This window comes from Dermacentor albipictus, unplaced genomic scaffold (assembly GCF_038994185.2).
Source record: "Dermacentor albipictus isolate Rhodes 1998 colony unplaced genomic scaffold, USDA_Dalb.pri_finalv2 scaffold_12, whole genome shotgun sequence".
Taxonomy (NCBI): Eukaryota; Metazoa; Arthropoda; class Arachnida; order Ixodida; family Ixodidae; genus Dermacentor; species Dermacentor albipictus.
Genome location: NW_027225566.1, coordinates 1,982,696 through 2,007,854, shown reverse-complemented (window position 1 = coordinate 2,007,854; position 25,159 = coordinate 1,982,696). Strand labels below are relative to the sequence as shown.

General features: G+C 48.2%; 1 protein-coding gene across 4 annotated transcripts in view; it reads right to left on the bottom strand.

The window, feature by feature from the left end:
- LOC135921350 (serine/threonine-protein phosphatase 2B catalytic subunit 2-like) overlaps positions 1-25,159 on the bottom strand; it is a 198,771-nt gene that overhangs the window by 42,686 nt on the left and 130,926 nt on the right. For 2 of the 4 annotated variants that reach the window (XM_065455678.1, XM_065455680.1), the window contains one exon: positions 5,483-5,567. In XM_065455678.1, coding sequence (XP_065311750.1) covers positions 5,483-5,567 — 85 coding nt within the window. The remainder of the gene's footprint in view (positions 1-5,482; positions 5,568-25,159) is intronic. The other 2 variants (XM_065455679.1, XM_065455681.1) reach the window with 1 other exon arrangement.

Below are 25,159 nucleotides of genomic sequence, written 5' to 3'. Positions count from 1 at the left end.
ACGACCTCGAGCGCCCGCTCAACGCGGTTCATATGTCGCGCCGAAGTGTGCCGCGCGCCCTGGCGTTTAAAAATGGCGGGCGGAGTTCGGCGGCCGGCTTGTTTTATCGTTGTCGTTCGCGGTTTTGTTTGTTATGGCGTGGTTCTTATGCTTATGCATTCATGGCAAGTAAATGATTGTACTGAAAGATCATATATTTATTAAAAGAAAATCGGACATCTACCCAATCGTAGCGATTGCCACAACTGAAACCTATACGGGTTCCTCGAAAGAAAAGCCTTGCAGTTGAAGAAAAATTCTTCCTGGTCCGGGGCTCAAGCGCGGGACCAAAGCCTTTCCGGGGCAGCTGGACTGCCATCTGAGCTAACCAAGCAGCTAGCAGATTGCAGGGCGAAGTGGAATTTGTGAACAACTCGAAGCAAAGGCAAGAGATTGACGTAATAGTCCTTTGTCAGCTGTCACCGCAGAAGAAGCAGTCTGACACCCAAACAAAGCAGAAATCGCAGCCACAAACTTCAGCCATGCTTGCTGCAAAGGGTTGTCATCTGCTACTGCTCCCACGCGTACTGTTGGAAGCGCCCGCTAGGTGGCTAGCAGTGGCGCCTCTATAGGCAATGCACTAGGCGTATAAAGAAGTACATAAGCACATCATTCATTCATCTGCATACACCTCGCACCATCCCTTCCTCAACAAACGTCACTGTGTTGATGTCTTGCAGTGTGTATCTACATTACCTGCCGCTTGCATTTTGGCATAGTTTGTGAACAGTGAAGTGCATAAACATTACATGACATTAACGTTGTGACCGATGTGGTGCATAAACAAACCTTGCAAAAGATGACATGTTGGATTGTTGAAAATAAGACGAATTGTATATATCGCAGTTACTTTAACGGCATTTAACTGACCACTTGACAAAAACTTCACTTCGTATAGATTCCAACACGTACACTGAATCTGCAGTTTTTTTTTTTGCTTATTAATGTGGTCGTTACTACATGGCCACATCTCGTAGATTTGAAAACAAAGTTCAATAAATTAGTTTGTTTTAACATATTTTTAAAAATGCATACATCACTGCGATTGCAATACCAGAGCTTGATACAAACACGCACACTATTGGATGTGGACAAATGCTCCAGAGAAACTCCAGAATGCTTGCATCCTGACACTTATGAAAGTGAACAGTTTCATTCCATGGCTGTCAATGATAGGGAGAAAGAAAACTTAATTGTGTTCGTGGAACAAAAATGCATTGATAAGCTTAGAGATATAGTTATTGCTTAACACTTTAGAAATGAATAATTATAGCTTGCTATCCACATTAAAGCAGCCTTTCGACAGCAAGAAAAGGAATCAGTTTTTCCAGCTGTGAGCATTGAATCGCAGGCAATGCAAGCTGGCATAAAATTTTGCAAATATGATCTGTTTAGGAATACCAGATAGGAATAAACGTTGAGGCTTTCATTTGTACGTTCTCTGGCTGAGCAATCTAGTTTGAAATGACTCTCATAAGCATGTCGTAACAATGTTGATCTAATACAGGTTAAATGCATGACTAGCTTGGGAAATCTGGATGATTGTTACAAATTAGAGTGAAGAAACTATAATGTCGAATAACACTAATAATACAACAATAATATTTATTTCCACAAGACAGGCAAACCGTTAGCAGCGTGCGAGGCTGAGCAGAAAGGTGAAAAACCCTACGGCATGTGCGCCTGTGATCCTGCATTGTGGATAGCGCATACTGATATGGTCTTGTTAAAAGTTCAGAGTATACTACCAGCGTGAGACACAGGACAACATAGTGGATGAAAAGCGTGTCGTTTAGAATGCTGTGGTACAACGTACAGGTTTCTACAAGAGTGACGGTAACTGCTCAAAACATTTGATGCGTCGGCTGTTGCACCTTTAGAAGTATTTAGAGAGGACTCCCATATATATATATTCACAGCCCACGCACGGCGATGGACGAACCAGACTAGCGCTAAGGTTGAATTTCACAACAAAATTTTCATGCCACGTTCAGTAATCACACAGATAATTTGCGCCTTCGTTCAGGGGCACACGCAGGCTTTCGGGTTGGTGCTTGTTCTTGCGTTTGGTGCAAGAATATGGCTAGAAGCAGACACCGCATATGTGCAGTCACGAGCAATATACACACATAATTTGTCTAGAAGCTGACGCCGAGCACAGGTAGCGCGAGGATCTTGTTGCGCTGACACGACAACTTCGTGGCAGCCAAATTCCGAATACTGCATATGCAGTGAGGGTAGCTATATGAGCTTGTTGATAGATCATCTCTTGTAGATTGTTGTAGAGCTGGCAGAATGAAAGGGTCATAGAAGGCAGATGAAACACATGCGCTGAACCAGCTGTGAACAGCTGTTTACGTGCACAGTGTCTCATCGCAATGAACATCCGAAACCGGCGTTGTGCACTCCAAAACAAATCTAAACTTCAACAAGTTGTTAAATTACTAAACAGGCATATTATTTGTTCCTAATAAACAAATGTCAACAATATCATAAGGTAAACGTTCTGTTCATCAGAATAAAATAATTATGCAGTGTGCGCCATGAAACCTGGCAGTAAGCAACCCTGGGCTTCGCACCAGTCGCATTGTTGAAATAGCAATCATGTGAAATGGGCCCTCTAAAGATCACATTGAGACGCATGCGAATGCACCGATTTTCGTCATTCCAGTCGTAGTCGCAACTTTTTTACGCTAAGTGATTCTGCAGCATGGTGCTCCACACCAACTACTCACTGACCGTGGTCCGATATTTCTTTCTAATGTCATCGCCAACATCCTGCATTCCTGCTCAACCAAGCACAAGCTGACTACGCCTTAGCATCCACAGACCAATGGCATCCAATGGTCTCGTGGAGCGTCTGCATCGCACCCTAACAGGATCCTTGCAAAGTATGTCTCGTCCGACCACACTGATTGGGACCTAGCCCTATCGTATGTCACTTTTGCATGTAATTCTTCACGTCATGACACTGCCGGCTATTCCCCGTTCTTTCTGTTGTTCGGCTGAGAACCCAAATTGCCACGGGACGCATTCCTCCCATCCGCCGCAGCAGAGACCAGCGAGCATGCACTTGACGCCGTCACCAGGACAGTCCAAGCATGCGAAATTGCCCATGCTCGCCTCCTGACCTCCCAAGAGAAGCAACGACGTTTGTACAATTGCCAACACAGAGACGTCCACTTTTCACCTGGATCTCTGGTACTCCTGTGGTCCCCGACTCGTCGTGTTGGCCTGTCAGAAAAACTCCCGTCTCGGTAAACAGCCCCTTATCGGGTGCTGCGTGCCGCGACTCCAGTAACGTACGAAATCGCCCCAATCAGTACCAGTGCCTCATCTGCGCCGAATTCCACTGGCGTGCATGTCCCACGCCTAAAACCACATTACTCTCCTGTTCTCATCGATATTCAGACGCACTGGGATGGTGCTTCTGCTGCTGGGGATAATGATACATGCATATTGTGTGTTTCTTGTTGACGATGCATGCGAGCGCCCCGACGAAGACGACGAACACTCGACGTGGTATAAAACCATATCATTCGTCACAGATTTCCAAATTCATCAAAATGAATTTTCTCATTTGAATTTGCTTTTTTTGACTGCCCGATAATTTGGAAATTCTACAGCTCCTTTCCATGTAAGAAAAATCGATCAGCGACTGTACTTAATTGCACAGAAGGGTGAATTTCAATACAACGAAATTTCAATGTAACAAAGCAAATTGTCGATTTTACTCGCTAAGTTAAACAGACGTTCAACTGTATTATGTTCGATCACAAGCCATGCTCCATAAAGGTGTTCTATGCCGTAGCACTGCCCCAAATAACCAATTATTTTACATTTGAAGGAACTCGTTTCATAGGCCTTCATCTCTCCAAAGCTGGTCTATATTTGCGCTTATGGCTACACTAGAAGATTGCTTTCAATACAAAGAATACCAGATGTGACCCCACTGCTCAAGTTACTTTCCCAGTGAAATTTTAAAGTGTGTGAGGAAGACAGGATGTAAACAGAAACAGATGCACACACAAAGCGCAGACTTTCATCTAGGCTTATTTCATGAAGGCGGGCAATTTACAAGGTCTCACAAGATAGAAAAACAAAGAACAGTTGCGATGAAATTGTGCACGAGGCAGTGACGAAAAATAGCAAGGCCCCGTGTGCATTAAGAGCGCGGGAGAGTTCTAATGTGACCATCTAAGAATTCTATTTACTTCCTTGATAGTGATAAAGATGGTGAGCTAACACACTTGTCGCCCTTTTAGCAATGTAGAATGCCTCGATTTCTCCGTTTTTGATCTTGCCTTTGAAAGGAATTTAGTCTCTCTTTAGACTCTTCCGCGGTGTTAATGCACACGTGGTCTTGCTATTTTTCGTCACTGCCTCGTGCACAATTTCATCGGAACTGTTCTTTGTTTTTCTATTTTGTTGAACCTTATAAATTCCCTGCCTTCACAAAATGAAGTCAGTTGGAAGTCTGCACTTTGTGCATGCATCTGTTTCTGACCGTGTCCCGTCTTCCTCGCGCAGTTTGAAATTCTGCTGAATCTGAACCAACTAACCAAACAACATGACTTACTTTCCCAGCTATAAACCAAAAGCTGTGAATAAGGGAAGCTCCAATCAGGAGCCAACATGTAAACAGAGGGAGTTGCCTTTATCAGGGCACTCAACAAAGACGAGTCCACTTATAGAAAATCCAGCTCGGGCCTGAGCCTTTCCTTGTTCACCAACTGTCAACCAATTCAAGTCTCCGTTTCCCGGAGAACCCCTTTGTCTTGGTTGGATTTCATGGCTATGGTGTTTTACAAAATCCCAGGTGCCCAGACAAGTGGTCACTAACACTGGAACCACAGAGCGAGTGTATGAACGTGCAAGAGCATGATCGAGAGCATGTGATAACCACCGCATGTACCAATGACTAAACAAATCTGCACTCTTATCGAAGAAGCATACAGCACCAAAAAGACAAGGACAAGAAATGCAATGCACACAATGGGTGCGAGCATCCCCCAGCCCGACACTCTGCTTTCTTTAGGGGTGAAGTGTCATAGAAAAGGAGCCCATGCCATACAAATCTTTTTGAAACCTGTGGGCACAACAAAACCCCGTCAAAGAGGGATCCTGGCTGCTCCTCTCATGGCAGCAATTTGCCATGTGGCATCCCAAAGCACCTATTAGGTGGGGGTGCTCTCAGGTTGGGGAGGAACAGCCCTATACTTGGAGTCGGGGAGAAACATCCTACATTTGGCTTAGTGCCTGTCCTGTGCACAGTGTATTTTGCCCTCGTCTTTTTTACACTATATTCTTCGTTATGAACAGACTAGCCCAATACAATGTTTCACTGACATATCTTAAGCTTGCCCCACTGTGTGTCGCTCTTTTTTTGTGTACTTCTGAGTCTTGGTCTTCCAGAATTTTAGATTTTCACCGCTAAACTTACCTCAGCACAGAGAAGACGCGGGCCATCTTGCCAATAGCTCGGATTTTATTTCTAATAACTTCTTTTCGAGCGCTCGCTGCACCACCTATGGAAGAAGGGGAGAAAACAAGAAAAGGACATACATCAGAACATGACAGCCACTGTAGCATCTCTCTACACACACAAGGGGATCCCATGCCTCCTACAACACCGAACACACTACGCCTTTGGAGGAACGAGCCCCATGAGCCTGCAACCACAGCAAGCATCTCGCAGCAAGTAACGCTGAAGCATTCACACCCCAAAGACAGGAACGAGGCTACAAGACAAAGATTTTGATGACATTACTGTACAGTCTGTGTACACAGAAAAAATAGAAGTCTAATTTGTGTACTGGCTAAAGTGTCACTGCATCACAGTGCAGTCACCCCTGCTAGAACTTTATTATTTGATGGCCACAACTACGCAAGTCTAACATCTTTAGCTATGAAGGGAACCATGATGAAGCTCTCCAGATCGACTAATGGGGATGTTAAAAAATTAAATTCTAGAGTTTTATGTGCCAAAACCTTGATATTATTATGAGGCATGCTGTACTGCAGGACTCTGCATTAATTTTGACCATCTCGGATTCTTTAACGTGCACCCATTGATCGGTACACAGCCATTTTTCCATTTCACCCCCATCGAAACTACTGGGGTTGTTCAAAGCACACATTTTTGTACTTGGGAATCTTTAAATTCAACCTTTGCGAGAATGCAGCAAATATAGGTGGGAATTAAGCTTTTCACCTTGTTACCAGGATGACAAGGTTGTAGCCACAGCAGAGGGTATCAAGGTCAAGTCTAAATGCATACAATTAGCATTAAGCAATTGCAGCAGGTTAACTGCTGCAATTGCTTAAAACGGTAAAACGTGCACAACGAAACCTGAACAAAAGGAAGGGAAGAAACAACAGACACAAGTGCAGTGTTTCTGTGCCTTTCTTGTGTCCACATCTCATTGCAAAAAAACCAACTGGCCCGATACAATGTTCTATGGTATCAATGTTTCTCAGTCGCAATTATTCACAATCTAAAAACACTAGGTGCTGAAGTGTGCTGTAGCCAAGGTTCATTTCCATAAAATAGCACAGGGAGTGGCAGTCTCGTCTAACATGTGGTGCTTGCCCCACAGCTTGTTCCTCACAAAGGCACAGCTAGGCAATGGGCAGGCATCAGAAGAGTGGCAATGCACTTACTTGCACAGTACAAGGTCCAAAGACCCTGAATATCAGGTGGCCTCTCCCAAGAAATTAGGGTCATTACATGACATTACCGAAGTTTTCCAGCTGAATGGGAATGCCAGCACTGAGCTAGCAGGTACAGCTTCAATTTACCCACACATAGCTACACAATGTCTTTATACTTGCACAACTACAATGCAAGAACATCGTTTCTGGCTACTTCCGTGGTGCACATATCAAATCTAAACGTTAAGCCATGCTTCACCTAATAAAATATTGCAGATGCCCATCTAGCTCACTTTCTCCAATGATGCAGAGGTGACAGTAGCAAAAGAAACCGAGCCATAATGAAACTTCCGTCAGGGTATGCACACAGCAAGTTTACATTTTGCGCACATTCAGCAAAGTGTGGGCTGAATGTTCTACTTATTGCAAAGTTGTGCACGAACATAGAGCAGGTGTGAGGCATGCCTTCCTCTTACGCACATCAGTGAGAATTCAAAACTGACCAAACAAGCGGATTGCCACCCTTCGCAGGCTTTTTGACAGCTGTCTCATGCCCACTGGCTAATGACACACCACGGGCAAACGGGGAGGTCTCAATGACATCTTACTGCACACACATGTGCATGCTCAGCGCGAGCATCAAAACCAACAAGGACACACGCACTACTGCCAGACCACCAAGACAAGGACGAGACGGGACAGACACACAGCTAGACAAAACAAAATTGTGCACTTACGTGTCATGGTTATTTGGGGTTATTGCGCAATGGAGGGGGGCAAAACATAAGATGAAAAGAAAAAACAAACAGAAAAACCAGCATCAGAAATGAAAAAATGCACGCTTCCATCCACATGTTAAAATGAAGCTACCACCCGTTTACACACAAACAAAATTAAGGTTAAAGGAAAACTCAGGGCAAAAATTGCTCATTCATAGCAAAAGCTTACTAAGGCACATACTTGCCCCCACCTCAACACAACAGCTTTGTCAAAGTGCTGCAGAAAGCCACACGAATCAGCCCCAACAATAGCATGAATGGATGTGTGCCCACCGACTGTGCCAGGAACCCATAAGTTGCTACAGCAAAGGAAGTACGTTTACCACTGTTCAACCAACTTTAGAGCACAGTTCAAGCTCGAGAATAAAATCCACTGAACTTGGGTTACAAGTCTAAAAATGCAGCACACTGTATGTGAGGAAGCATGCCAGAAGGTGCCTTCTCATCCCTGCAGGTAGCCATTTTAGTGATCACTGATATTCCTCAAGCCACAATGTGCAGCATTTTCAGATTCTGAAATTTATGAGCTCAACCAATGCACATTAAGTGACAGGCACATTGGCAATGCAGTTCAAGTACAGCAATATCTGCTCCTCACTTCTGAGCAGTTAAGCCTTTACTATATTAACCTTTGGCGCTGGAGATTCAGTTTTGCAAGCATCTGAAATTAAATATCCATAATTTAAATTTCACACCAAGGTCACATCTCCCAGGCAGTTGCAGTGCCCACACAGATTCTCGCATTAACCACCTTCTGCCAGAACATTTCACCAACGTGAACAGCCTTCCAGTATAATATACAGCCTTCCGACAGTATAATAGAGTCGAAACCCGCAATAACGAAATCCCGAGAGAACGAAGCATTTTCGTATCCCCGGAAAATGACCACAGGATTCAATGCATTTCGTACCTCTTCACAACGAACTGTCGCTGTACTTTATCCCACAAAGAAATTTGCCTGAACGTAACCTCGCATATTACGTTCTCGCGGAAGGCTAGCAGGCTCCAAAATGTGCTCATATGCGATTGCTTTGCACTAAAAGTGCACAAAATATTACCACATTACACTTCCGTGGGCACCGCCATTTTTTGTTTACAAAAGCAGCCAAGCGCCAAAAAGGATCACATGCGTCAGAAACACGTCACGGCTGCCATGTTTTTTGTTGATTGCTTATTTGAAGTGGCATGTATGTTGCTGCTGACATGTGACGACGGTTTTTGCGCACCTAGTGCAATGCTTAATGTGCACCTCCGTCCCACCGACGTGGAATTGTTTATGACGCTTGAGATGGCAGTTGCAACATTGAGTGCCGCACATTGGGCCGTAATTGAGCGACTGTCCGTGAATACGCATCCCTTGCTTCAAGAACGCCAGTTTTGGTGCTACTGAACAGACACTGCGTGCGGATTCAGTGCCGGACGTAGATTAGCGCATAGGGGCTGTAATCTCGATCGGTTGCCTTCGAGTAGACAAGATACGATCACTTTCGAATATGGCACCGGACGCAGCACCTACGGGTGACAGCATGCGCTGGAGAAATGCTGCTGCATACGTGGAGCGCACTTTATCTGCACGTGGTGCAGAGTTGCACAAAATCTCGCAAAAGTGATTGCATCTCCAAAAGCAAATGACCAAGAATACTGCTCCACGGCAGTGCTGCCACTGCTGACCGACGCATGCAGCTCAATTTGTGCTGTCAGCAATATGGCTCTATAACCTCAAGCAAAGCTTGCCAAAGTAGGCTAACAGAATTTCGACAGTAAAGGTTTATTCTGAGAGATTATCTATCTGTGCTGTCCCATTTCGCAACAAAAAAATTCTCGCGAAAGCGAATTTTTTCGTGTTCCCCATTGATTTCGTTATCGCGAGGTTCAACTGTACTAATGTGTTCTCTGATTTTCCATTATGAAGGTGCAAGTTCTCACTACTAACACAGCAGCACATGGTTGACTGTCCCAATTTAGACTGGATAGTGGACCACAGCCAGTAGCTGCAAATCTGGTTCAGTGCAAGTTAAGGTCAAGGTTAGTAGCCATGTTGCAGCAAGAGCAGCAAAGTTAGAAACTTCTGTTTCCTCACTGAAAACACACAAGGTCAAACAGTACTGGCCTCCACTTTTACGTACCAAGAATTCCCATGAATGCTGCATGAAACATGCACACACTGTGCGCCTGTATTAAAATGCAACTCGTTAATTCCAGGCTACTCATCTAAGGTGCAAATTCAGCATTTTTACGAGTCCTATAGCCGGCAGCTTTTATCTCCTCAAAGCAGCTTGTGCTTGGCTCATGCCATTGTTGTGCGGGACAAGAGCGCAGCTGGAAATCAGTAGATAGAAGTGAGTAGTGCGTCCCTAAAGAACAAGCAAAAACCGACTTTATTTTGTGATCGTCCAGCCTCTACGGCTCGGTTGCGTACCCTCGCGCCACTTCCCTTTCCCGCAGACAATGCAATGAAATTTTACCGAGTCAAAAAGGGGAAAGGGTGTCTGGCTGCTGCTGTGCGACCATGAGGCCACCACATCCCTTCCCCTCCTAGTGCGTTAGCAAACGTTCATAGGACAATTTAAATTGATCACAAGTCGATACGACAGGCCACCCTGAAGACTAGTCCACTGCGTGTCCTTGTGACTTGGCGTGTTTGAACGAGTAGAGCCTTGGAGGGTGGTGTCAGAGATGACAGTGCATGTGAAACGGTGTCTGCATCTTCAATGTGCGCTGGCTTCAGCCGATCGAGTGATACCACTTCGTGACGACTGCGCATGTCGATACTGAACTGCTTACCTCGACGCAGCACTCGGAATGGCCCGTTATTTGGTGGTTGGAGTGGCCGACGAACTGCGTCATGGCGCACAAACACGTGTGTGCAGGAAGCGAGTTCTGATAGTACGTACACCAAGCATGGCACTGCTCGTCGCAGTGTCGTAGTGCGAAGGTTTGACATTATGTCTCATAGCCTAAGTGCGTAGGCTGCGGTGGCTGTACAACCGTCTTGCGGACTGCCCGTGAAAAATTCTCCTGGAAGGCGCAATGTCGTTCTGTAGACCACTTCGGCCGCGCTGCTGCCAATGTCTGTATTGACAGCTGTCCGGATTCCCAAGAGGATGAGTGGTAGTGCCTCCATCCAGCTGCACTCTTCTGTTGCGGTGAGCGCAGACTTGAGCTGGCGGTGGAAATGCTCCACCATGCTGTTGCTAATCGGGTGGTAGGCGGTTATTCCGACGTCAGATGCGCCAATGAAATGTGTAGTGCTGGCGAAAAGTGATGAATCGAACTGCCCTCCACGGTCCGTTGTTATTATAGATGGTGCACCGAAATGAGCAATCCAGTGGTGGAAAAAGGCGTGGGCAACCGTGTCAGCAGTGATATCCGCTATAAGTATGGCCTCCGCCGAACACGTGAATCTGTCAATGCACGTCATTAAATAGGCATGCTCTCGAAACGCACGTATGGAAGTGCGAATGTTGCCACAGGGTCACAGTATGTCGATGAATTTTGGCACGCTGACACGGTACGAATCCTCTTGCCCATCAACACACCTCTAGGCCAGATGATGCCTGCTGTTAGCAACTTTTGCGTAGCTTTGACTCCAGGATGCGATAGCTTGTTAAAAGAAAGGAAAATGCGGCGACGTAGATTGGCAGGCACGAAGGGGCACGGGTTGCCCGTGGAAATGTTACAGCAAATCTAGTCACCTGAGCCCACAATCTGCATCCACTGTAGCTTGAAGGCCGTTTTTGTTGTAGGAGGCTTTTTAGCTCTTCGTCTTCTCTTTGGGCTGCCGCGAGCGCATCGAAGTTAACTCCTTCTGAATCGTTCACGTTTACAGCGCTCCGCGATAGGGCATCGGCAACGACAACGTTGCTCCCTTTTACGTGGCGGATGTCTGTCGTGAACTCGATGTATGCCAGTTGCCGAAGTTCACAGGCCATGTGTGTGCTACCGTGTGAACGCATAGAGCGGAGAGCATAGGTCAGCGGCTTATGGTCGGTTAAAATTATGAACTCGACGCCTTCCAAGAATTGCCAAAGTTGCGTATACTCGAGTAGACGGCTAGCAGTTCGCGCCCGAAGGTGCTGTAGCGGCGCTCAGTAGGCGTCAGCTTCTTCAAGAATGCAGTTGGGCGCCATGTGCCGTCGCTCAGCTGTTGCAACACGGCGCCGATGGCTATGTCTGAGGCATCGACCATTAAACACTGGGGAATTCCTGGCCATGGGTACGCCAGGAGAGCCGGATTTGCCAAGGCCTGCTTGCTTGGGTTGAAAGCCCTTTTTGCTTCTTCACACCAAGGCAAGTACGTCATTCGACGATCCTTGCATTCCCTTGAGCAGTCTGAAGCGGTTGTATGATATGGGCGCATTTAGGCACAAAGTGGCGGTAGAAGTTTAGCAATCCAAGAAATTCACGTAGTTGGCGCTTCGTGGTTGGAAATGGAAAATCTTGTATAACTTGCACTTTAGATGGGTGTGGCTGTACTCCCGAGCTCGAAATGATGTGGCCCAGAAATGATAACTCAGGCACTCCTAGTTCACTCTTAGCCACGTTGACGATAACGCCGTGCTCAGATAGGTGCCGAAAAACAATCCGCAGGTGCTCTTTATGCTCTTCCGGGGTGGTGCTCACGATAAGCAAGTCGTCCAGGTAGGCGTGACAAAAATCGAGGCCCCGTAGAACACCGTCGGTAAGCCTTTGGAACCTTTGGACCCACATTGTGAAGGCCGAATGGCATGCACAGGAATTTGGATAGACCAAAGGGTGTAGTGATAGCAGTCTTGGGGACATCTTTGGTGGTATGCCCACACAAGATCAATTTTTGAAAGAAGTTTGTGCCCATGCAGACCTGCCAGTATGTCGTGAGTATGTGGCACGGGGTACCTGTCAGGCATTGTGACAATGTTCAGCGCTCGATAGTCGCCGCAAGGAGGCCGTTCACCCGATGATCGCTTAGGAACCAGGTGAAGGGGAGATGCCCAAGGACTGGAAGAAGGTTGGATGAATGGTCGAATTCCTGCCGTGCCACCACCAGTTTCTCAGGCGTCAATCAGCGTGGTCGAGCGAGAACCAGTGGTCTAGTAATGGTGATGTGGTGAAACACATTGTGTTTTACTGGGGATCCCACTTGGCGCTGGTGTGTCAGGTCAGAAAATTCGCTCAGTATGGAAGTGAAACGAAGAGGGACTGCTGGCTTGATCAGCATAGGACTGAGCAGCGTATGTCTTTAAGGCTTGCCTTTTACATTGCTTTGTGACACAAGGTCCTGTAACCTCTGGCTATGCACATCGACTAACAGTCTGAAGTGGCGAAGAAAATCCGCCCCAAGAATGGCGAAATTCACGATGGCTACTATGAAAATCTACCGAGCATTCTCTGCAGGCCCAGACTTACGGTTCGGGAACAGTTTCCATGTGTGGTGATGGCAGTGTTGTTTCCTGCTTGAAGAGGCCATGTGTTCGGGCGCTTGCGGTCCACGGGCGATGCTGGGAGTACGCTAACTTCGGCGCCTGTGTCGACGAGGAAGTGGAACTGCTGCTGCGGTCGGTTAGGAAAAAGATTGATGAGCGAAGTTGTTGCATGGCAGAAGCGCTGGTCGCCCTCAGCGCCTGCCCAGGGCGTTTCCAGAGAGCTCACAGGATGGTACGCATTTGTGTGCAGCATTGCTGAACTTGCGATGGTACCGACATAGTTTTCGGCGTTTCATAGGAGACTGTGGAGCATTAACGGGTTGACCATGACCTCCATGACCATGGCGGGCGGCCACAGAATCCATGAGACGCGAGATTTCGTTCATCTCTTGAAGCTGCTCATGTGGAGACTGCTCGCTTGTGACGGTCACAACAGGTGTGGGAGCTACCGCCATGAGCTTGTCGGCTAACTCGGCCAGTTTGGATAGATCGTTCTCATTTGAGGCAGTCATTACCATTCCGATGTTCAGGGGGATTTTCTGTAGAAATCTTTCTAGGAGCTGCAGGCTGTCAAGACCATCCACTTGGCTACCCAATAATTCCTGCATATGACGCAGCAGCTGGCTTGGCATTCTGTCGCCAAGGTTGGCTTCATGGAGAAGCTGTTGTAGCCGTTGGCTTTCGAAGGGCGTGATCCTGTGAATGAGTGTTGCCTTGAACGCCTTGTAAACGTTGTCTGCTGGTGAGGAAAGCAACAGGTCTCGAATTTCGCTAGCGGTTGATGGGGGCAGACTGCTCACCACTTAATGGTATTTCGTGGAATCTGCTGTGATGTGCCATGCAGCGAATTGTGATTCTACCTGAATGAACCACAATGCAGGATCTGCAGTTCAAAACGGAGGCAGTTTGACGTCGACGCCAGAGAGTGCCAGAATTTCGGTGCCTTGAGGTGTGTCCATAGCTGTTGCTGCTCGTCTGGGTCACCAATGTTGTGCGGGACATGAGCTCGGCTAGAGATCAGATAGAAGTGAGTAGTGCATCCCTGAAGAACAAGCAAAAGCCGACTATTTTGTGATCGTCCAGCCTCTACGGCTCGGTTGCGCACGCTCGCACCAGTTCCCTTTCCTGCACAGAGCGCAATAAGATTTAACCGAGTCAAAAAGGGGAAAGGGTGTCTGGCTGCTGCTGTGCGACTATGAGGCTGCCACACCACCATTTCTGTTCACCTTGTAGATCAGAGAAAATATCTCCATTAGTATTCATGACTAAATGCTATTAAAGTCATTGCAGAGAGAGACCATTTATGAAGCCCTATATATTTTACTTGCTTTTAGCTTCAAGAGAAATTAATGTCCACCCACATGGACACTGGGACCCTTTAGTAGGAGGAGGAATAAACATGCATCTTCGAAACAGTATCCCTGGATAAGCCCCGCTTCTACTCTAGGTGGGTGGTCGCGTTCCAGGAACCCTCTGGCCTTCGCTGCCTCCTTAGCCTTGGCGACGAGGTGTCTTTGTTGCTCCAGGCCCTTGGAGACAAGCTTGGCCTCCCACGTTTCGATGAGGTCTTCCCTTTCTTGTCTGGCGTTACAGTCTTTTGGTGAAGGCGATGCGTCTGTCTAGACACCATGGACATTCCAGGACCAGGTGTGCCAAGGTGACCGGTACACCATACATTGGGCAGTGGTATCCTTGTGTTCTGTGCCGAGTATTCCGTGGTTGTGAGTGTTACTCTGTAGCCTTCTGAGTGTGGTACCATATTTACAAGCTTGCAAGTTGACTTTTTTTTTTTTTTTAGAAAATCTGAAGTGGGGGGGTCGACTTACAGTCGAAACCAAAACATGGCACCGCCAAAAAAGCGAGACCAACGGGAGCTACAAAGAAGTTTACAATTTTATGTTTGCTCTATGGCCCTACCAGTAGCTTTTTGCTATCCCACGTTTGTTCACTTTTTGGAAGGGTTTTTCAACATTTTTGAGAGTTTTACAGTGCACACAGCACTCATGGGGGAGGGGGGGTGTCGATAGTTGATGGAAGCGCCGCTGTTCCATTCACGGTGGCACCATCAAAACGGCGGTACTTGCGGGGAGCATCGGTAGTTCATGGAAGAGCAGACACCACTCACGTGTTTCTCTTTCCCTGTAGTTCTTAGCTTTCTCTATGCTCTTAGTTTGACCAAAGGCATTGGTTCGATGCGTTTGACTTGACTGCCGGCTACGTGCTACTTCCATGCTTCCTCAGTCATCCCGAGTGCTCCAGGCCCACTCATCATTCGGCACTCGTTCACAGCAGCATTCAAGAGGGCTGCCATCCTTTACGCCAAAGAAACAAATCACTGAGCAGCAGACCGCAAGTTCAATCTTTCTGAACGGGTGGTGAAGAGTGGCAACTGGCAGCGAAGCGAAATTTTCACCTGTGACGGCAAGTGAGGAATTTCCCACGTGCCTAAGTCTGGACGCTTGCTTGCGGCATATGTCGCTGAAATGCGTGATCGGTCCTTGCCAGTGAAGTGCGACATGGTCATGAAAGAAGCCCGGATCTTCACCTTTTAAGGACCTGCTCCACCGTGAGTACAACGAGTGGCTGGTGGCAGAAGACTGAACTTACGCCAACTGGACCTGTCAAAAGAGCCTCCCTGATGGCTGCGTGTGGTTGGGTGCATTCAGCGTGGGCTGCTGTTCCACAGGATGTCGTGGTGTGGTCGCAAATGTGGAAGTTTGCTGGACGACAACATGCTGTGGGACCATAGAAGCGATAACAATGGCAGCACTAGTGAAGACGAGTAGTCCAGTGACCATGTCAGCTACTAATAAATTTTCGTTAACGAATACACCCTCAGGTATGGCCCCCCCCCCCCTTTTTTCTCCTGTCACAAGCGATATGGGGGGGTCGACTTACATTCGAGTCAACTTACAATCGCGTAAATACGGTACTTTCTTCATTGTTGAGCTTTGGGTGTGATGGTGGGTACACCCTGCATTCCAGCCTGTGATGTTGAAGGATCGCTGAGTAGGTGATGGGTACAGTATCTGCCCCCACTGACGCAGACCGGGCGTCTCGAGAGTAGGAAGGGTTGGCGCGGCAGATATGGCCTCGAGCCATGGCATGTGCCGCTTCGTTCCCCTCCAGCCCCTCGTGCCCTGGAACCCATGTCACGCAGGTGTAGGGAATCAGAGCGCTGCAGTGCTTCAATATCTTTGGTGCTTCTGTCGACACACGGCCCTTAGCATAGTTTCTGACAGCAGCTTCAGAATCACAAAAGACTACAGCTGTGTCCATGCACGTAGTAGTTGCTAGGGCAATCGCCGCCTCTTCTGCAGTCTCAGGGCTTTGTGCGGGGACTGTGACAGACGCTAGCTCTGTGCCGTAAGAATCTACGATGCTCAGGGCGTAGCCGTTTCTTTGCAGGTATTTGGCTGCGTTGGTGTATCTGGCGTCTGGATCTTGCCTGTGTCTTTACTGTACAGCATTCACTCGGGCTTGTCTTCTTTTTTTGTGGTATGTGGGATGCATGTTGGGTGGAATTGGTGCAATGCACAGGGATTCGCAGGTGTCTGGAGGAATTCTTTCATTTCGGTCTGTGGTGGCTATAAAGGTTTCCCCATAGTTCAGCCATCGCAGCTCTGATCTTCCGGTGGGCTTGAGCCTCAGTTGTTCTAATTGACTGGCGTTACGAGTTTCAGCAAGTTCTTGCCAGGTGTTGTGTACGCCCATCTTGAGAAGTCTTGTAGTCGAAGCCATGGATGGTAGGCCCAGAGCGATTTTGATGACTTTGCGCATTTGGATGCAAATTTTTTCTACCCCTGCATTCTTCGGCATGAGCTGGGGCGTGCCACATGTTATTTAACTGGTGAGGAGTGCTTGCATCACGCGTAGCGTGGCTTGTTCTTTAAGTCCGCTTCTATGGCTTGCAACTCTCCTGACGAGATGCGTGAGCCGTGATCGCATTTGCTGTAGTCGTGGGAGGGTGACCACCCCAAACCCTTCTTTGTAGATGTGTAGCCGTGTAACTCGTAGGGTTTCCACTTTTGGGATGGGCGTTCCATTGAGGGTAACGTTGGGATCGTGTTCATCATAGCCGGGTGGTCTGCCTCTCGTTCTTGACTTGAGGATGAGGTGTTCCAACTTCTCGGGAGCACAGCAGACGCCACATTTTTTGCAAGTGGCTCTCTATGGTATCTACTGCTTCCTGTAGGCATGTTTCTTGCGTTCTGGTATTTGAGGCCCTTGTCCATAACGTGATATCAACTGCATAAAAAGTGCGTCTTAGGTCTGGTATGGCGTCAAGGAGGCTGGGTAGTTTGATCATGGCGATGCTGAAGAGCAACGGCAATATGACCGAACCCTGCGGGGTGCCTTTGCTCGGCAATCAGAAGCTGTCACTGTGCAGGTTGTATATTCCAACTGTGGCCTTATGGTTCGTGAAGAAATTCCTGACAGTCGTATGTCCGAGACCCGCAGCCTAGGTCTTCAAGGTTGCAGAGGATAGCTTCGTGACTGACGTTGTCAAAAGCTCCCTTTACGTCGATAGCTAAAATCTATGATTTGCTTCTCGTACTCAGGTGGTCGATGAGGTCTTCCTTGAGTAGAAGGAAGACGCCTTACATTTACACGTTCTGCCTGAAACCGAAGATAGTGTTTGGAAAATATCCGTTGTCTTCGAGGTATGAGGTTAACTGGTTGTGTATCATATGCTCGAAAAGTTTCCCTATGCACAATCTAAGGGAAATTGGGCGCATGTTCTCCATGCTGAGCTCTATATTTGGGTTGGGGATCATGGTGATCTCCGAGTGCTTCCAGGCAGCCGGTAGCTCTCCTTTCTCCCAGCATGCATTGAGGTACTGGAGCAGGGCTGTGGTAGCCTGCTGCGGATGGTTCCGTAGATGCTTGTTGATGATCCGATTGTTGCCCGGACTGGTGTTTCTGGTGAGTGTCGATACTGCTGCAGAGAGTTCAGCATGCGTAAAGAGTTGCTCAAGTTCGGGGTTTGGTTTCCCACGGTAGACTTTGTTATGTGCCGTCGTAGTAACGGGTGGGTCAACGCACAGCTTCTGAATTTCTCAGAGCAGGTTCTCTTCCGATCTGGCGTGGTTGTGCACCGACCTACAAAGGTGCTGTCCCTGCTGCCTCTGTCTGTGTAGGGCCGTTGTAGAGAAGAGCGCGCAGGAGATGCCACGTCGTCTTTGTGCTCAGGGTTCCCTGGAGTTTGTCGCAAAATGCGTGCTAGTTCCGTCTTCCTAATCTCTCCGCGTATGCCTGTGCTTGCTCGGTGAGGAAGGCAATTCGCTCCTTTAATTTCTTGTTTAGCTTCTGTCTCTTCCATCTCTTGAGGAGAGCTCTTCTGGGTTCCCAGAGGTGGAAGAGGTGTGTGTTGACAGCTGGCACTACTTCATTCAGTTGCAGTCTTCTGGTGTAGCATTCTGCCGTGTCGAGGACTTTATTCAGCCAGCTATCTATGTTCTCAATGATGGTCTCAACATTTAGCATGTCGCTGAATGACTTACACTCCGTTACCCAGGCCATTCCAACACTAGCGGGGTTGAGAGTGTGAGCCGAGGGTTTCTGGAAGTCTGCTCCATTCTGCCGAGGGCCCGTTTAGCTTGAAGGCGAGAACTGGGTTGGTGTCTCCAAAGACACTATTGCCTATCCTCGTTTGGGGTGGGTGATTCCACATGGTGAGTCTGTGCTGCTGTGCAGTATCGTGCACTCAGGCTCCTTTTTTCGTGGTGGTCTGGTATCCCCAGGCCGTGTGTGAGGCGTTGAAGTCCTCTACTATAACAACTTGATGACCATTGGCGCATTTCTTAATTTCTCGGACAAGGTAGTCGAAGTCTGAAAGGTGGTCTCTGGGATGCTGTACAAACTCACTACGAAGACGCTCTTGAGCGATTTCCTCTCCGGTATGATTTCTATTAAGGTGTGTTCGATCGGGGTGTTGACGGGTTCCAATTCTTGTACAGCAAGATTCTTCTTAGTGAGAACTGCCATGCATTTTGTTTGTACGCGGGCATTGTACCCTTGTAGCCGGACGTTTTGTGCATTTGTTTCTTGCAGAGCTATGAGGTTGAGTGGGTCTTGTTTGACAAATTCTTGTAAGCTAGGATGCCGTGGACAATAGGAACGACAGTTCCACTGCCATATGCGGAGAGTCGAGAGCACATTTGTAGTCCTATGAGTGGGGACCGCCATCTTCGGTTGATTCTGTTCCCTGCCGGGCTTGCGGGTAGGTGAAACTGAACAAGAGGTACTTCGGCAGTTTGCTTGCACCCGCTTTCTGTCGGACTGAATGCCATTTAGCAACATGTTGAGGTGCTGCTTTGCTACGTAGGTCTTTTTCACGTGGGCTATGGAATTGTTTTGCTGCACTACAAGTCCATCGACCTTGGCGCCTAATGTGGTAATCTTATTGGCTACACTTGGGGTGAAACTTGCTGTTGCTGCCTGGACGATTTTCTCAATTGTGGCGTGGGAGCTTTTCATGAGAGTTTTTTGGAGGATTTGAAATCTTGCATGAACTACAGATTACACATCTGCGTTTGGAAGTGAGGGTTGCAGCCGCGCAATGTTCTCTTAGACTAGTAGTACAGAAAAAATTACTTTTTTATTGCATCCAAATTGTGCTTCTTCAATCACTTCATACAAATATTTTCTCTTTTGTTACTTTAGATAAAACAACTTTCAAAGTGAAACATGATGAGGCTGACTTCAATTATCATCCTTAACATCACCACCATCACAATCAGTGGGTAAAGTTCTAAGTAACCACGATCGACCTCAATGCTGAGATGCACAGCATAAAATGTGCAAGTTTTTTTTTTTTTTTTTTAGCAGCCAGGTTTACGGAAATGTGACGCATTCTTAATTGCTTTAGACGCTCGGGTATTGTACCTAGGGACGCCTATCTTTATCATGGGGTAACTCTGAAATGGCATCTCTATTGCTATCTGCATCTCCCTCTGTCAGTAAAGTGAGCAGCCAGCCAGCTATACACAACAAGTTCAGTGACGAAAATTCATGCAGCACACTAAAATCAAATTCAGAGGCACTACTCTCGAGTCCCAATGTTCACCGTCGTGAACACAAGCATTTACTCGGCAATAAAAAAAAAATACTGTCGCGCTATCTTCGAAAATTGTTCTCATTTGCCTCATTTCCTTCAAGAAAACTTTAGTTCATCTTTAATTTGAACTTGGTTTAGTTTAGAAGACTTTACAAGACTTTAGTTTATCTGCAACTCGTGCGAGGATTGTAATGCAGATATTCACGTGGGCATCTGTCATAAAACGTGTTCACACTACAAAATGCCAGTTCGCAATGATGTCAGGCCACTCAGTTGAGACCTATATGGCCTAAACTCAGCCTGATGGTAGCACAGACTTGTAAACAGCAACAGACAACTGGTTTTTTCATATAAAATTTGAACAAATATCCACACAGATGGACGCTGGGTCTTGCGAGGTTAATGGGCAGCGTATGTTTGAGCTTTGCATCTGAATGCGACTTCCATGAACACCTCGCCCCATCTCATCAGCTTGCATGAATAATTCATACCAACTCAACATCAATGTTACTGTGACACTTCGTTGAGAATATACTGCGCCATGTTAGGCACCATCTAACATAACAGTAATTCCAGTCAAGTTGATCAAATATTAACTAAGCATTTTTTTACCAATTTAAGTATCCAAGATTACTTACAAATGTTCTTATCCATTTCCTACGTTTAAGCAGACTTTAAATGCCATCAAGTTGTAAACTATTTGACGTTTCTGTTACAAGGCATTTCTTAAGTACTTCAGGTGTTTTGTGTGTAGACACAAAAACTGCACATTTAAATGCCAGAGCACTAGCACACACACACAGCTTGCAGCAGCAAGCACTGCCCCACCAAGCAGACTTGCATCAACCTTGATTTGTCAAGGTTGATGTCTTCGTTGTCTTTTTTTTGTCCATCGTCTATGTATGCGCTGTGACAATTGATTTGTCAGGCAGCAAGAGAGCTGATCTGTCCACACCCACCACAGTCAGAAGAGCTGCATTCACTTCCAGCCCAGAGGTGCGTTCCAATTCAAAGTTTTACACACAAGACACTAACATCATGCATTTAAGAAAAAAAAAAGAAACCAATCCCAGACCAAGAAGTATACACTGATCTCCTTGCTTGCCCAATATGCACACAGTGATCTTTTTTTTCCTCCTCTGTAGGATACTGTTATGATATTTTATTGCTACTGCTAACTTTAAGCACTGTGCCAAAAGCAAGCACACAATTCTGGTGGCCATTATTGGCAGCAAAATGAGAATGCTGAAAAATGCATTCTATGCATGTCAACATCGCAGCACAGCTGGCACGATCTAGTAGCAGGGCCTCCCTCAGTTTGACCCTTTTAAGAGCCCTGCCACAGATAAAAAGCACACGCAGCATATGCACAAGCTCGCTGCTCATTCCATTCAGAAAACAAGGCGGCAGAACTTTTGCTTCAGTGCCTATGGCCCCTCCCCCATCACAGACAAGCACTCACTCTGTTCAGAAGTGGCAAGCATAATGCAGAGCAGTGCGTAGTTCAAACATCAAGCTTTTTTTTTTTTTTTCTTTCTGCCCCAAGAAAAAGAGTAACATGAGGACAGGGCACACATAAAAGAAAAGCCAAGACAAGCAAATGCCTGCAAAAGCTCAGCAAGGAAAAACCCTTTCCCCACCCACCCACCTTGCAATAATAAGCATGCCTCAAGAGACTGCAACACAATGCAGGACAGAAATACCAGATCAATGTGATTGTCTTTAAGGCACCATCATCCACACACACTACATTTTTCTTTCTCTGCTTTCCAAGAATGTATCATTAACATAAAATGTAGAATGCCTGCAGTGATACAAGCATCCCATCCTTTCCCACTTGTGTTCCAATCTCATCCAGCATCCTGTTTTGCTGTTTAGTTTATATCTACCTCTTAAGCTGCCTCTTTTGTACACAGACCATGCCAGCAGCTCTGATCCAACTTGCTACTCGTAGTCTCCTCTCTCAAATGACTGATGCAGAGAAATAAAATGCATCCTTGTTTCATGTCAACATACTTGACATAGGTCTGCTTTTCAAAATGCAGTCCACTCAAGACTAGCACATGCTGCAAAAGTACACCTACATTTTGTGCAAACCCTACTTTGCTTTGGCCACTTTCATATAGGTAACACAGCCTCTAGAACAACTCGGAGGTCATCTCTGTACAGGTAGTGAGCACAATGCCCTCCGAGGCAATACAGCAAAGATAGTTTTATAGAAACAAAAAAACAAAGTCAAGCAAAGCATCAGAAATTTCACTAGCCACACATGCCCATTTTAGCTATGTGTAGGGCTCTTCATTTTTTACCTTTACAATAAGTTTGTTTCCGAATTTAGCATGGGGATGGGGCTATATCAGTAACATGGCAGTGTTCTTGTTGCTGACTATGAACTAACAATAAAAAGCATGTCTTTTGTGGGAGAACTGCATCGTATCTTATTCTCATGTAAGCTGTTTAGCACACAACAGAGGTGACACAGAATATTGAACAAAGGTACGAACACATTGTCTTGATCAGTGGCGATCGTGACGATAGGTATGCACACACATTTTCGTATCCCCTCCATTTTTATATTAATTCAGTCATATATGCCTATAGTCTGGACTCCTGAGAAGCAACACGAAGAATGACGGCAGGAATGGAGACAAGAGTGCAATGACTGCCAGCAGGCGGTGAACACCACCAATGAAGATCGTGCACAAAATGCCAAGCGCATGTGGGACGTCGCTCTTCGTAGGCACGTTGCCCCTCGGGAATCCGGACTATACGCGGCCTCCCCACTACGACGACAGAAGTGAAATTTAAAATGGAGAATGGAGAACGGAAGCTTGTCTTTTTTTGTATACATTTGCGTGGACAACGGAACCACCGCCCCGAGGAGCCGGATGAAAGTAGACACGCGTGACACTGACAGCACTGCCACCACGGGAGAGCGGAAATAAAGGAAACTAGACACGTAAGCACTTGTAACGCTGACAAAGAGAGGGTGGTGCGAACATAGTCATGGCCAACGCAGGTTAGCCTTTTGGGCTAAGGTCCGATCGCTTCTCGGCCTTTTGGGTAAGATCATGCATGCAGGTGGCTTGACCGGCCTTTGCTACACTTACCTTTGTGGAGGCGCCCGGATACCTGCCCGGTTATAGCAGTGTCTTTTACCTTCCCCTGACCCAGCCCTATCTTTCTAGGCCCATGGCTCCCTGCTGCACTGCCTCCAGGACAGACCCCGTGCTGCCACCTGGTGGCCCCTGGACGACCCACACCGGCCCTGCTTCCTGGTCTTGCCGCTGCCTGCTGCCTCCCGGAGACTCCTGCCCTGCTCGGCCTGATCACTGCTTGGAATCCGGTGCTGCCTGCCTGCGGGGTGCCTGTTGGTCCTGCCGTCTCGACTGGTACTGTGCTGGGGCACAACCGGCTGGCCCCTGCCCTCGCCATCGTCCATCATGGGCCTGGCCTTCTCTCTGCCACCTCTGGTGGACCCTAGCTTCCGGACCTGACCTCTTTTAAGAAGAGCCGCCGGGTCCGGAGGATAAGTCCATCCAATGGATCCTGGGGGCCACGGCCGCACGGCCCGTGACCACAGCGAGGACGATGGCCACCCCAACACCCCTGGGCAGGAACGCTAGCCGATCCGTGAGGATGGCACCCTCACGGTGTTCTTCCCGTGCCCCACACGGTCCGGTGCTGCGAGAAGGGCTGCCGAGCTGCCTACACCGCGGCCAAATGGCCAGCACAGCGACAGTCTCTCCAGCGGCACCTCGAACTCGAGCACGGTACCAGAATCCGGCGCACCATCAACGTGTGTAGTATCTGCGGCGAGACACTGGGGCAAAGACCAGCCTCCCACGCCTGCCTCGACCGCCCCCCTGCTACCCTCGACCGCCCCCCTGCTGCCCTGCCACATCAGTGTGGCAGTTGCTCATGTCCTTCCCCACAAGGAGGGGCTTGAGCAACCACGAACAGTGGCACAGGAGGGAGGTGGTACTAGCAGCCAGGCGTGATCTCGCCCCTGGTGCGTCGGAGCAGGACGACAACACCACCCCCCCCCAACAGAGCAGGACAGCACCCTCCCAGCAGGACGCTGAGGACCCTCCCGAACCACCAGCGGTGGCCACCGACCAGGCCACCGACCAGGAGCCGTCTCCTGTGGCGCCTCGAGAAACACCCGCGCAAAGCAGCGATGACAAGATGGCCGAGGCAGCTTCGCAGCGGACGCCAGTCCATTCAGGGCGTACCGCGGACTCGGCCACTCCTTCTCCAACGTCATCGCTGCTGTCCAACCGAGGCAGCCCAGGAGCTCCAGCCTTTGAGGCTCACGAACCGGCGGCCATGCAGGAGCTCTCCCCAGGCAGGGCAGAGGCGCAGCACCATGACGGAAGCACCCAGGACTTCGGGACCCAGGAAGAACATGCTGGTACCACGCGGCCAGAGGGCAGTGCATGGACTTTAGCGGATGAGACGGCAGAGCTGCGGGCATTGAGCCGGTTGCCCGAGTCTGCTGGGGAGTGGGCACGGTTTGAAAACATCCTCGACCGTGCCATTGCAGCCGCAACAAAACATCTGTGGCTACCAGTGAGGGACTCGTGCCAATCACGGAGGCGCGAGGTGAATCCTGACAACCCCCAGCAGATCCAAACACTCTAGAGAAGGAACCAGCGCTGGGCAGTGCAGCTGATCACTGAAGGCCCGTCACAGCTCTGCCCGATCGACCCCCATGCACTGCAAGACCACTACTCAAACCTCTGGTCACCAACAACCGTGGATACCAGCATCCTGTGGTCAAGGCCACCGAAGAACTAGACTTGTGCCCCTTTTCACTGGAAGAAGTCGCAGCCAAGCTCCGTAAATGCGAGAGTACAGCACCAGGGGAGGACCGCCTCATGTACCACCACTGGAGGCAGGTGGACCCTGAGGGCAGGTTCCTGGCGGCGGTATACAATGTATGCCTCCAATACCGCCGCACGCCCCTGAGCTGGAAGTCGACGAAGACAATCCTGATCCACAAGAAGGGCGACCGCGAGGACCCCACAAACTGGCGACCCATTGCCCTTGGTCGCACGACTGCCAAACTGTATGCCGGGTGTCTCACCACCCAGCTGCAGAGGTGATTGGGCGACCATGCGGTACTGTCCAGGTGTCAGAAGGGCTTCCTGCCACACAATGGGGTGTTTGAACACAACTTCGTGCTGCAGGGACGCCTGGATGATGCCAGGACAGGAGGTGGG